This window comes from Quercus robur, chromosome 6 (assembly GCF_932294415.1).
Source record: "Quercus robur chromosome 6, dhQueRobu3.1, whole genome shotgun sequence".
NCBI lineage: Eukaryota > Viridiplantae > Streptophyta > Magnoliopsida > Fagales > Fagaceae > Quercus > Quercus robur.
In genome coordinates this window covers 33431469-33445455 of record NC_065539.1, presented here as the reverse complement: position 1 = coordinate 33445455, position 13987 = coordinate 33431469, and the positions used below count along the sequence as shown (strand labels likewise).

Here is a 13987-nt window from a genome sequence, read left to right as displayed (position 1 = left end):
TTTTATTTTATTTTAATGAGACTACTATTAAATGAAATTTTCTTCGTGAGAAATTCTTTTCTCTGCTTGGTGGTGATTCCAAGCAACCCTAAAGGTTTTCAGGCTGCTCTGGGATCAACTTTTTTTTCGTGTTGATCCCAAGCAACCCTTACATAGGGAAACCTAAGGTATTCAGAACTGCATCAAAAAACAAAGAAGCAACAATAAATTTATTTTTTTCTTATAGGAAGAAACTCAAGTTTACAAGAGAATTCCAAACACTTTGTTTGGGAGTACAGAAAGGAATGAGAAAAGAAACATACAAAGCATGGAACAAAATTATTTTATAATAAAGTAAGACCGACAGTCATGCATTTGTGTCACCTTTTGTGCTTTAAACAACCAATATCATCACTTGAAACATGAAAACACAGAGGGAGGGACAATACAAATTAACCTGGCCAAGAGCGTTCTCTTTGCGGGAAGTATTTGTTAGCACCTTCCTCTCTCCCATCCTTCTTCAACAATTTTTTTATAAAACCCAAGCCAACCGGAGGATTTTCAAATTTCTAGGTACATATTGTAAATAACACTCTAGAACTCTAAAAACTTTATGTGGTTTTCTCCTACACGGCTCAAACTCGCACGCTGTTAAGAGCTTTACAAGTTGCTGATGATGGCATGAGGAATTGGAGTGGTTGAACAACATCAGGCCAGTCACATGGCTCAATATTTTCTCAAGACACCAATGGCTCCTTGTGCCTATCTAGTGAAGCTCCTAACTACTCTTGGAGGGGGACAAGCCCAGTCTCCTTGCTAGATTCAGATTGATGAGTATGATGAGAGGCAGCATGTGAAGGCACCTTGCTCTACATGATGCCCCAAGCAGTGGCGACTCCTGGAATTTTGTCTAGGGTGTTTCTATTCTACTTTGAAAAAATTTCAGGTCATTTCGGTCTATTTCAGGTGTTTCGAGAAATACCGGCCGAAATTTAAGATTTGGCCAGCATGAAGTTTGTGCTTAAAAAAAAAAAAATGTTCTTAAAACCAAAACAAATTTGCATTCTGTACATCGAAATACCTCAAAAGGAAAAAAAAAATGAAAAGAAAAGAAATGAACAAAGTTACCTATACAATAAACTATAAGTTCATTTGAAATATTAATAAAATTATTAATTATTGTTGTTTAATTGTTTCATTAATTTGTTTGTCTTTTATAAACTATAATTTGTTATATTATTATTTCATTAATTATAAAATTATTAATTGTTATTTAGCCTAACATAATTTAATTTATTTGTCTTTTATAATGTATTGGTTAATTATTAAGTTTTAATTATTGTTGTTTAACGTAACAATAAACTATATTGTTTTAATTTGTTTGTCATTAATTATACTGCTTTAATTTTTTATATTGTTTAGCCCATTGTGCACATTACACTAAAAGAGCCAGACATTATACATCCCATGTGGAACACAATAATTAAAGCAGTGTAATGTGCAACACATTACACTGTTTTAATTATTGTTTAACCGGCCCCATGAGCCCATAAGCCCATCTACCCCCCTCTCCACTCAACAGACAAGCACAAGCCTCATGCCAGCCTCATGCCCCCAATAACAATAGCCTGCCAACCAGAAAATTTCACAATCACAAATCACAATACACGTTACACTAAAAGACCATCAATATCTCACCAACACCAACACACACTGATCAACAGTCCAACACCAACGAATAAGCCAAATTCAAAAAGACAAAAACAGGCAAAAAGCAAAAAATAAATAAAGCTAATTCGGCCAGGCTCTAGCCAATCAGAGAGTCACAATTCAAAAGAGAGAGAGAGAGAGAGAGTTACTGAGTTAGAATAAAGAGAGAGACTTATATAGTCATTCATTCATTTCATTTCAGTGAGATAAAGAGAGAGAGATTGAGAGATCGAGAGAGAGTCAGAGAGAAAAAGGGAGAGAAATGTCAAATACCTTGAGGGATGGAGCACCGAGCACCAGAGGTCCGGAGCAAGCTAAGCAGTGCGATCTGCGTTCTAAGAGCAACGATCTGCGATCTGCGATGAGAGGCGAGTGACGAGCGACCGCAACGAGGGGTGAGCGATGACAACGACGAGCAAGCTACGGCGACAACGAGCGAGCTGCGAGCGACCGGTGACCGCGGGTTTGGTTTGCTCTGTATTGGGGTTTGGGTTTTGTTTGCTCTATATTGGGTTTTTTTTTTTTTTTTTTTTTTTTTGATAAACACCTCTGTGAGTCTGTATTGGAGTTTGTTTTGCTTTTGCTTGTATAGACTGTATTGGGGTTTGGTTTTCTTTGCCAGCGACGTGACCGTCCATGGGTTTGATTTCTGATTCTCTGTATTTTTTTTTTTTTTTTTTTTTTTTAGAATCCGTGGGTTTGCTACTCTGTAATCTGTTGGGCTGACCGTGGGCTTGGCTTGCTGTGGGCTTTGGCTATGTTACAATTTTTTTTTTTTTTTTCAGATTTTAGTTCAAATTTTTTTTTAGGCTTTTTTTTTTTTTTTTTTTTGCTTGAAAGTAGAACAAATAAATTTTTTTTAATTTGAGGGTGTTCCTAATTTTGTGATTAAGGGTGTTCTTAATACAGATTAAATATAAATTTTTTTCAGGTCAAGGTGTTCCTGGGAACACCCTGACCTGTACGTGGCGTCGCCACTGGCCCCAAGGCCATGGCAGAAGAGGGCTATGGTGGGCAGAGATGGTTTTGGTGATGATGGGTAGCAGCAGGTGGTCTGCTGCTGACCCTATGTGATAGTGCATGGCATGATGGCTTGGCTAGTGGTTGCTTTGTATGTGGGCTTGGTGGCTTGGGTGCAAGGCAGTGTTGGGCTGCTGTAATGATGATATGCTCTGCAAGGCATTGGGCTGGTTGGTGTTGGCATAATACATGGACTTGTATGAGTGAGCTGATGGTAGTTACTTAGTGTGCTGCATATGGACATGTTGTGTGGGCTGTAATGCTAATGAGAAGGGCTTGGGTAGAGGGCCAAGGCTTCTAAAACGTGATGGAACTATTATGTGTGGGCTGCTGGAGCATGGGCAGAAGCCCCATGATGATGTGCTGAGTAATGGGCTGGCATGTGCAGAGTGTGTAGCAGCAGTTATCGGCAGTTACCAAACAGTTCCTAGCTTTGTGGATGTTCAAACTTGCTGTGTAGGGGCTAAAAATGTGGAAAGCAGGCCAAAACAGCATCAGTGGAAGGTGTCCTAAGTCAGACCACATGTGGCAGCAAGTCCTGGACAAGGGGCAGTTACTTGGCAGTAACTGCTGTGACAGTTAATTCTGTATATTTATCCTAGATTGTTGGAGCTGTCACCAGCAGAGTGTGTAATTTTGCTTAGAGAATTTCGTGTGTATTCTCCAGGCTTCCTTTGTACTTGATATTAAGTAATAAAGGTTGGGTTGGTGCCCTATAAATACTGTGTGTGTTGTGTGTGTGTGAATTCCCTTGATAATTTTGTTCTAAGTGTTCTTGCAGTATGTGTGTGTGTGTGTGTGTGTGTGTGTGTGTGGAGTGTTGGCTAAGACTAAGTCAGGGGCTTTGTGCCATCACAGGCAAATAATTTAAGAGAAAAATTGACCCTGTGACAGTTGGTATCAAAGCACGGTCGCAATGTCTTCAGACACCAAGGTAAGGGTGACTGTCTTGGAGAACATACTCAGAGTTCCTAGAGAAAGGGAACAACTTTCTGTGTGTGACAGACTGGATGTTGTCTCTATAGAAACTGCTGTTGTGAGGAATGATCTTGCAGAACAGAGGGAATTGGTGTTGAATCATGTTGAAGAGTTGGCTGTTGCACTGGATGCCCAGAACTAAGTAGCAAGGGAGACCCAACGCCAACTTGAAACAAAAATTTCTCTGTTGAAGAGAGCAATGAGTGGCCTGCCTAGGGAGGGGAAAGTGGCCAACAAAGTGAAGGTGCCTGAATCGAAGCCCTTTAATGGTGCCAAGAATGCCAAGGATTTGGAGAATTTCCTGTGGGATATGGAGCAGTATTTTAAGGCTGCCAGGGTGCCTAGTCAAGAGATGGTGACGATTACTAGCATATATCTTTCAGGGGATGCCAAGTTATGGTGGAAAACCCGTGTGGAAGATGATACAGATGCTAGTAGAGGGAAAATTGACTTATGGGAAGCCTTAAAGAAAGAATTAAAGGACAAGTTCTTGCCTACCAACACTGCTTGGGTTGCAAGAGACGCCTTGAAAAAATTGAAGCAGACTAGTACAGTGAGAGAATATGATAAGACGTTTAGTTCTTTGATGCTGGATATCAAGAATATGTTGGAGAATGACAAACTGTTCAATTTCATGTTTGGCTTGCAGCCTTGGGCACAGATGAAGTTAAAGAGGCAAGCAGTGCGTGATCTGCCTACTGCTATGTCTGCTACAGATGCCTTAGTGGACTACAAGTTCAGTAAGCCCAGTGGGGATGAGGAGAAACATAAGTCCAAGGACAAAGGTAAAGACAAGTAGAAGAAGGATGGCAAGAAGAAGGATAAGCAGAAGAAAACGTGGGGTAACAAGAGCAAGGGAGAGAGTTCTACCTCTCAACCAAGCAAAGAACAGCCCAAGCTTAATGCTAGTTGCTTCATTTGCAATGGCCCTCATTGTGCAAGAGATTGTCCAAAGCGTGAGAAGCTTAATGCCATGGTTGTTGAAGATGGTAGTGGGTAGTCCGATGAAGAAGTTCCCAGCAAAGTGAACCCTTTGCAATTGCTGAATGCACTACGTGCAAGAGATACTTCTAGGGGTTTATCTTATATTCAAGTGGAGATGAACAAGAATGGGGCTGAGGGTATGCTTGATTCTGGTGCTACCCATAATTTTGTTGCTAATCGAATGGTCCAACAACTTGGTCTGAAAGTGAGCAAGTGTCCAAGTAAGATCAAGGCAGCAAACTCAGAGGCAAAACCTGTGTTGGGAATTGCTTATGGAGTGAAGTTTAAGGTTGGCGAGTGGACAGGAAAGGTGAATTTCCTAGTCATGGAATTAGATGATTTTGATGTAATTCTATGTGATGAATTTCAAGTGGCTACAAAGGCTGCCTTACTGCCTTTCATTGGAGTATTGTTAATCCTTGATGAGAAGCAGCCATACTATGTTCTTGTTAGGCGTGGGACAGGAAATAGTAAGACTAACAAGGGAAAAGAACCAATGGTTTCAGCCATGCAGGTTGAGCATAGGATGAAGAAGACTTGGCTACATTGGTCAAGATGAAGCAGAACAAGTATGTTGACGTTTCAGATGTTGTGGTTGGACTATTGGGGGAGTTTGCTGATGTGATGCCTCCAGAACTGCCTAAGACCCTTCCACCAAGGCGTGCTATTGATCATCGAATCAAGTTGGTTCCTAGATCAAAGCCTCCTTCGAAGGCCCCATACAGAATGTCCCCCAATGGAGTTGGCTGAGATGAGGAAGCAGTTGATAAAACTGCTTGATTCAGGCTACATTCAGCCCTCCAAGGCTTCTTATGGTGCTTCTGTTCTATTCTGTTCCAGAAGAAGCACAATGGCTCATTGCGAATGTGTGTGGATTATAAAGCCTTGAACAAAGTGACTGTGAAGAACAAATATCCAGTCCCTTTGATTCAAGACCTCTTTGACAGATTGAGCAAAGCCGTTTACTTCACAAAGCTGGACTTGAGATCAAGATATTGGCAAGTGAGGATTGCTGAAGAGGATGAACCTAAGACTACTTGTGTGACCTGGTATGATTCTTATGAGTTTTTAGTTATGCCTTTTGGTTTAACGAATGCCCCTGTTACATTCTTTAATTTAATGAATGATGTCTTTTATGAGTATGTGGATCGCTTTGTTGTGGTTTACTTGGAGGATCACATGGAACACCTTAGGAAGGTGCTGTCCAAACTGAGGGAACATCAATTGTTTGTTAAGAAAGAGAAGTATGAGTTTGCCTAGCAAGAGATTTTGTTTCTGGAGCATAGAGTTAACAAGGGTATGGTGATGATGGATGAGGGGAAGGTGCAGGCTATCCTTGATTGGCCTCCACCAAGTAAAGTGACATAATTGAGATCCTTCCTTGGATTAGCTAACTACTACAGGAAGTTTATCCAAGGATATTCCAAGAAAGTTTCTCCTCTCACAGGTTTGCTGAAGAAGGACAAGAAATGGGTGTGGACAGATACGTGTCAAGAAGCTTTTGACAAGTCGAAGATTGCTACATCGAGTAAGCCTGTGCTACATCTGCCAGATTTTGGGTTACCCTTTGAAGTCCATACTGATGCTTCTGACAAAGCAATTGGTGGTGTTCTAGTGCAAGAGAAACATCTTGTTGCCTATGAGAGCAGGAAGTTAAATGAAGCAGGGCAGAAGTGTTCAACTCATGAAAAAGAGATGATTGCAGTAGTACATTGTTTGTTGGCATGGCGTGTATATCTGCTATGGCCAAAGTTCATGGTGAAAACAGACAATGTGACTAATACCTTCTTTAACACACAAAAGAAGCTGTCACCTAAGCAAGCTAGGTGGCAGGAGTTACTGCAAAAATATGATTTTGTGTGGGAGCACAAACCAGGCAAGCACAATGAAGTAGTAGATGCACTTAGTCGCAAACAAATGCGAGAGTATGTGGATGCCTTGACTAGAATGGAGTCAGATTTTGTGGATAGGATCAGGGAGAGTGCTAAGCTTGATGTTACCTATCAGAAGCTGGTGTAGGATGTAACTACAGGAATTGTGAGGTGTTATTGGCTAGAGGATGGGTTGCTGTATGCCAAGGGTGGCAAACTATTTATACCAAGTGGAAAGATCCGTAGGGAGTTGCTAAAGGAAACTCATGATTCATAGTGGGCAAGACATCCAAGTAAGGATAGGATGTATGCCTTACTATCCCGTTCTTACTATTGGCCTAAAATGGAGTTGTATATTGAGTTATATGTGAAGACTTGTCTAGTTTGCCAACAAGACAAGGGCTTGACTTAGAAGGAAGCAGGTTTGCTACAGCCTCTTCCCATACCAGAAAGTCCATGGATTTCAATTTCAATGGATTTTATTACTGGTTTGCCAAAAGTTAAGGGGATGGGTTCAGTATTCGTGGTGGTTGATCGATTCTCAAAGTATGTTGTTTTTATGGCCGCACCAAGTACATGTACAACAAAGGTAGCTGCTGATTTGTTCTACAAGAATGTGGTGAAATACTTTAGGTTGCTAGAAGATATTGTAAGTGATTGAGACTCTAGATTTACTAGTCAATTTTGGACTGTTCTGTTTGGTTTGATGGGTTCAGAGTTGAAGTTTTCTACTGCTAATCACCCACAAACAGATGGGCGAACAGAAAGAATTAATGCTGTGTTGAAGGATTATTTAAGGCATTATGTGACTGCCAGCCTGAAGAATTGCCTAGACTTATTGGATTCTGCGCAGTTTGCCTACAATCTACATAAGTTTTCATCAACTGGGATAAGTCCCTTCGAGTTGGCAATGGGGCAGCAGCCTCTCACACCTCACGAGATTGCCAAACAACGTTTAGGGGGCAGATGTCTTGCAACGTACAGATTTGCCATCAACAAGCAAGAGCTAATGTAGGAAGCACAAGACATCTTGTTGAAAGCACAAATGAAAATGAATAAGTATGCTGATAAAGGAAGAAGGCCTCTTGAGTTCCAGGTCGAGGACAAGGTGCTATTGAAACTGTCACCACAGATTTGGAGAAAGTTCAGAAGTGAGGCAATTCATAGAGGTTTAATTCCTAAGTATGATGGTCCATTTGAAATAGTAAAAAGAGTTGGTGCTGTGGCTTACAAATTGAAGCTGCTAGAAAGGTTACAGATTCACCTAACAATTCATGTTAGCTTCTTGAAGCCCTATCATAGGGTTGTAGAAGAACCTACAAAGAATGAAGTAAGGCGTGCCCCGCCTACTATCATGGTTCAGTTTGATAGAGAAGTGGACAAAATCCTTGATAAGAAGGTGATAGGTTATCGAAAGGGAGGAAATGTGATAACTTACTACTTAGTGAAGTGGAAGAGGGTGGCTGAATCAGAGGCGAGTTGGGAGAAAGCATCTACATTGCGGTAGTTTGAGAAAGAGGTGAAGGCATTTAAGGATACCCTCCCGATAAGGACGTCGACTTCTTCTGGTGGGGGTGGTTTGTTAGGAGTTTTACAAGTTGCTGATGATGGCATGAGGAATTGGAGTGCTTGGACAACATCAGGCCAGTCACATGGCTCAATGTTTTCTCAAGACACCAATGGCTCCTCATGCCTATCTAGTGAAGCTCCTAACTACTCTTAGAGGGGGACAAGTCCAATCTCCCTACTGGATTCAGATTGATGAGCATGATGAGAGGCAACATGTGGAGGCACCTTGCTCCACATGATGCCCCAAGGCCATGGCAGAGGAGGGCCATGGTGGGCAAAGATGGTTTTGGTGATGATGGGCAGCAGCAGGTGGTGCTGACCCTATGTGTTAGTGCATGGCATGATGGCTTGGCTAGTGGTTGCTTTGTATGTGGGCTTGGTGGCTTAGGTGCAAGGTAGTGTTGGGCTGTTGTGATAATGATATGCTGTGCAAGGCATTAGGCTGGTTGGTGCTGGCATAATGCATGGATTTGATTGAGTGGGCTGATGGCAGTTACTTGGTGTGATGCATATGGACATATTGTGGGGGCTGTGATGCTGATGAGAAGGGCTTGGGCAGAGGGCCAAGGCTTCTAAAACGTGATGAAACTATTATGTGTGAGCTGCTGGAGCATGGGCAGAAGCCCCATGATGATGTACTGAGTAATGGGCTGGCGTGTGCAGAGTGTGCAGCAGTAGTTATCAACAGTTACCAAGTAGTTCCTGGCTTTGTGGATGTTCAGACTTGCTGTGTAGGGGTTGAAAACGTGGAAAGTAGGCCAAGACAGCATCAGTGGAAGGTGTCCTAAGTCAGACCACATGTGGCAACAAGTCCTTGACAAGGGGCAGTTACTTGATAGTAACTGCTGTGACAATTAATTATGTATATTTATCCTAGGCTGTTGGGGTTGTCAACAGTAGAGTGTGTAATTTTGCTTAGAGAATTTTGTGTGTATTCTCCAGGCTTCCTTTGTACTTGATATTAAGTAATAAAGGTTGGGGTTAGTGCCCTGTAAATACTGTGTGTGCTGTGTGCGTGTGAATTCCCTTGATAATTTTGTTCTAAGTGTTCCTATAGTGTGTGTGTGTGTGGAGTGTTGGCTGAGACTAAGTCAGGGGCTTAGTGCCATCACAAGCAGAAAATTTAAGAGAAAAATTGACCATGTGACACACGCACAAATGAGGAAGAACTTGCCTTACCACAAGACAATAATATAAGTAGGGCACCCATCCACCAATCCAATCCAACCCAACATGATGGGATGGGTCAGCTTTTAGGAGTTGGTGGATTGGGTTGCCGGTTTTCTTTTTTAGCGAGTTAGGTTGGGTGCGAGTTAGTAGATTCACAAAACCACCTAATCCAATTTGACCCTACCTATATTTAAAATATATCTTATATGGTTTTGTCCAACTCGACCTATCTATATATATTTAAAATATATATATTATATTTTATAATAAAAAATATACATCTATATTATATATAAGATGATTTCCCTCTTTAAACTGGACTTTTATGTGGTTTAAAAATGAGAAATGATATGTCCACAACATTTTTACAATATTTCTACAACGAATCCTAAGTGACAGATTGTTACTGGTTGTTATTGTTGGGGGAAAAAAATAATATTAGTGCTAGGTTCAAATTTGAACCAATAATAACTAATTACCTATGATTTGTTGTGAAAATGTTATGGATATAGCATCTTTCTTTAAAAATACTCTCATTAATGAAGGGTAACTTCATTTAGAAATAGGGTCATAAATGTCAAATAACAAATTTCATTTTGAATTCAAAAAAAGAATTTCTAAAATTTAGGTTTTTTTTCCTTTCATGTTTAAAAAAGAAATTATAGTTACTACTTATCTCTAAAATTTATCCTTTTTATTTGTTTGAAAAATAAAAAATATATATTTCTAAATTATAATAGATGCAAATTATTAACTTTTAACCAAACAAATAAAAGAGGCTAGTATATTATATGGTTTTGTTACTTACACCCTCCTTGTGAATAAAAAAATAAATAAACATTTGACCTATTTTCTCATTTCATTTCAATATCAAATTATTTGTATTAGTTTGATGCACTAATCAAATAATTTGTATTGACTTGGTGCTATGCTCAAGTTTGTAAGGTTATAAATTTGTTATTGTTTATATTGGTTTGGTGCTATGCTCAAATTTGATTAATGCATTAAATAATATGTTTTTTCATAAAATATATATATATATATATATATTATAAATATGCTATTATTTGTGTTAATAATCTTATAAATGCTCAATTTTTTTTAGAATTAAAAAATTGTCCAACCCAATCCACGTGGGTTGGGTTTGGGTTTTTTCAACTCAACCATGATGGGTTGGATTAAACAAACCCCTCAACCCAACCAAACCCAACTCATGCACACTAAATATTAGGGAAATGACAAGTGCATACAAAGATGTGTATAACAACAATGTGTATGTCTGTGTGTGTATATATATATTATTTACTAATGATTATCACGCACTCAATGTTGCACAATCCATATACACTCTAAAATTGTGAAATTGTGTTTTCAAAACATGATTTTACAATTTTAAGTTTTTAACAAAAAGGGGAAATTATAGTTTACCCCTTACTATTCCTCATTTACACTTACCCTCTAAACTACAATAATGCATTATCACCCCCCTAAACTAATGCTTGTGTAAAAATTTGCACCCTACTGTCTATTTGGTACTTAAGTTCGAAGGAAAAAGAAGTCATGTGCGACTCAAAGTGTTACAGAGTATTAGTTTAGAGGGTTGATTGTGCATTTTATAGTTTAGGGGTTAAGTGTAAAATGGGTATAGTTTAAGGAGGTAAAATAATTTTCCCTAACTAAAATCGTGTTATGATTTTAAATGAGTGTATATATACAAAGTATAAGCAATAGTGTTTAATATGATTTAACATTTTCAATTAGTATTTAATTCCAAACTGTCAAATGTGTGCTTTTTTTTATTTTTTTTATACAAGATAGAATTTCTACTCTAGCCTAATCTAAGTGTATATGTGTGTGAAAATCTCTCCTAAAAAATTAAACCCCGGCCCTTACCCCCCACACCCGACAAGCATTTATACTTGTGGAATGACCACCGCACCAAGGGTGCGCGGTGGCTAATTGGTGTCTTGGTTTGATGATAAAAAGTTATCATCAGAAGCGGACGCCATAAGTTGAAATTTTCTCTCAAAAAAAAATTATAGATATCAAATGTGAGCTTTGGCTGGTTGTCATAATTCAAGTCATAGTTTTTTTATAAAAATTAAAAGTAAAGAAAGAAGAATGTCATAAACCCACACCACAGTTTATGACGTAAAAGATTTGGTTCAAAGTAATGTTATACCACGATTCTCCCAAAAAAACAAATTATATCACCTAATAATTTCTTATTAAATTAATATTTTAATTCAATCAAAAGTTATTAAGCGATGCACGGACATGAACATAGTGTTCATTGGCCAACCAACACGCACTGGGATGGCTTTTTATATTTTTGTGTCCTTTTTTTTTTCAAATAAATAAAAACTAAAAGGATAAACTACGTATTTGATCCTTATCATTTATATCATATTTCAATTTGGTTCCTAACCTTTTAATTGTGTCAATTTGATTCCTAACTTTTCGATTGTGCCAATTTGGTCCCTAACCTATTAGTACCATGTCAATTTAGTCCCTCCCTTAATCTCTTAGATGGAAATTGTTGACATGATTACTGACCAAAATAAAAAATTAGTTTTCGTTGATGTGGTAATAGAATAATTTTTTTTATTTTTGCCATTAGCCACGTTAGTAATTTCCATTCAAGAGATAATGACATAGACTAAATTGATACAACACTAAAAAGTTAGAGACCAAATTGTCATAATTGAAAAGTTATAAACCAAATTGAAATATAGTACCATGTCAATTTGGTCCCTAACCTATTAGTACCATGTCAATTTAGTCCCTCCCTTAATCTCTTGGATGGAAATTGTTGACGTGATTACTGACCAAAATAAAGAATTAGTTTCCGTTGATGTGGTAATAGAATAATTTTTTTATTTTTGCCATTAGCCATGTTAGTAATTTCCATTTAAGAGATAACGACATAGACTAAATTGATACGACACTAAAAAGTTAGAGACCAAATTGTCATAATTGAAAAGTTATAAACCAAATTGAAATATAGTATAAAGGATATAGACCAAATACATAGTTTACCCAAATTTAAAATTTTTAAAAAAAAAACAAAAAAAAAAACAAAACAAAACAAAAGCAAAAACTAGACTTTCTAAAGGTTTCCTAAAATGCAAACAAGATGGAATGTTTTTGAATCCTAACAACGTGATCATGCTTGGGAAACACAATGGGACAAAAAGCAACACGATCCGACACAAAATAGGAAGAATTAGCACAAGAACGAAGGAAGAGACACTCAAGTCTTAGATGCATTTTAAACCCACACGGCGTTAAGGATGACAAGTGTAACTGTTGAGGTAGACTTCCTTTAACGGTGTCAACGACGACAAGTGGAATTCACATTCCCTTTAGATTAAACAAGAAGGGTCAAAGCCTTAATACAGAAAGTGTCAAGCTTTTTCTCTCCCTTGTAGGAGCCTTTCTCTCTCGACAGATACAAGTGTTTTCTCCCTGTGTACTTCTAGTGAGGGTTTTTGTTGGCCTACTCATCTGTGTCTAGCTGGGTAGTAGCCATCATAAAGGTTTTTATGGAGCAAGAAGTAGTGAACAGTCTTCAAAAACTACAATGCACAAAAGAGGAAGAAGAGGATATTGTGTTGATGAATGCTACTAAATCGAAGATCTTGGAAGAATGTCCTTTAAGTCTCTTTGGACGGCTTCTCACTGATCGTCAACAGAATCAAAGAGCTCTCAAAACTACTCTGAATTCAACGTGGAAAATGGGGTCTGATCTGAGGATTGTTGAGGTTGGAAACAATATATTGCAATTTAAGTTTGGTTCTCAATGTCAATTGGAGTGGGTTGAAAAAGGTGGTCCATGGAATTTTGAAAATAATCTTCTTTTGCTTTGTCGGTGGAGGAAGGGATTAACTGCAACAAATATCACCTTTACCCATGCTCCTTTTTGGATCCAAGTGTGGGGTTTGCCATTTGAATACATGTCTGAGGAAGCAGGGAAGGATATAGGTGGCAAAATTGTCAAAGTAATTGAGGTGGACAAATGATCACTTCAGGCTGAACAAGTAAAGTTTATGAGAATAAGGGTTAAAATCCCCATTGATAAGCCTTTTCGCCGAGGTGGGAACATCACAAATGCTGATGGTGTTCGTTACTGGCTCACATTCAGGTATGAACGTCTCCCTACTTTCTGTTATATATGTGGTTTAATTGGGCATGATGATAAACATTGTTGTATGAGTCAACAAGAAGGTTTGAAGGAAAGGCAATATAGGGAATGGCTTAGGGTTGGTAGTGTAGTAAAAAATGGAGGGGAAAGAGGAAAAACAAAGGTGAATGGAGGATTGGATTCTATGGTGAATGATGGAGTAGGTGCCAAGTCACACGGTGCAGCTGGTTTTTTTGGTGCATCAGTTCAAACAGAAGAGAATAGATGTGACAGCCAGAACAGTAACCATGAGATGGCGGTGATGATAGCCTCGGGTTTAGAAGCAAAGTCCAAAAATTCAAATTTTTCTGAGCAGGACAGCCTTGACAGATGGGACGAGCCTGCTATGACTGCACGTGCTGTTGAGGAAAAGCTGGAAACTCGATACAAAAGGAACGAAATAGGCACTGGTTTGGTTAAGGAGTTGTTCAAGGAGAAGGAAGTTGCCATGTCAACAACTAATATTAGTATGTGTGGGCCGGGTAAGGAAGCTTCTGAGGTTAGCAGCCCAATAAAGTTTAAA

General features: G+C 38.8%; 1 protein-coding gene across 1 annotated transcript; it reads left to right on the top strand.

Annotated features, from left to right (window-relative positions):
- The first annotated feature begins 12826 nt into the window (after positions 1 to 12826).
- On the top strand, positions 12827 to 13303 carry LOC126690109 (uncharacterized). Its single transcript, XM_050385241.1, has one exon. The coding sequence runs from the start codon at positions 12827 to 12829 to the stop codon at positions 13301 to 13303; it is 477 nt and encodes a 158-aa protein (XP_050241198.1).
- The last annotated feature ends 684 nt before the right edge of the window (positions 13304 to 13987 follow it).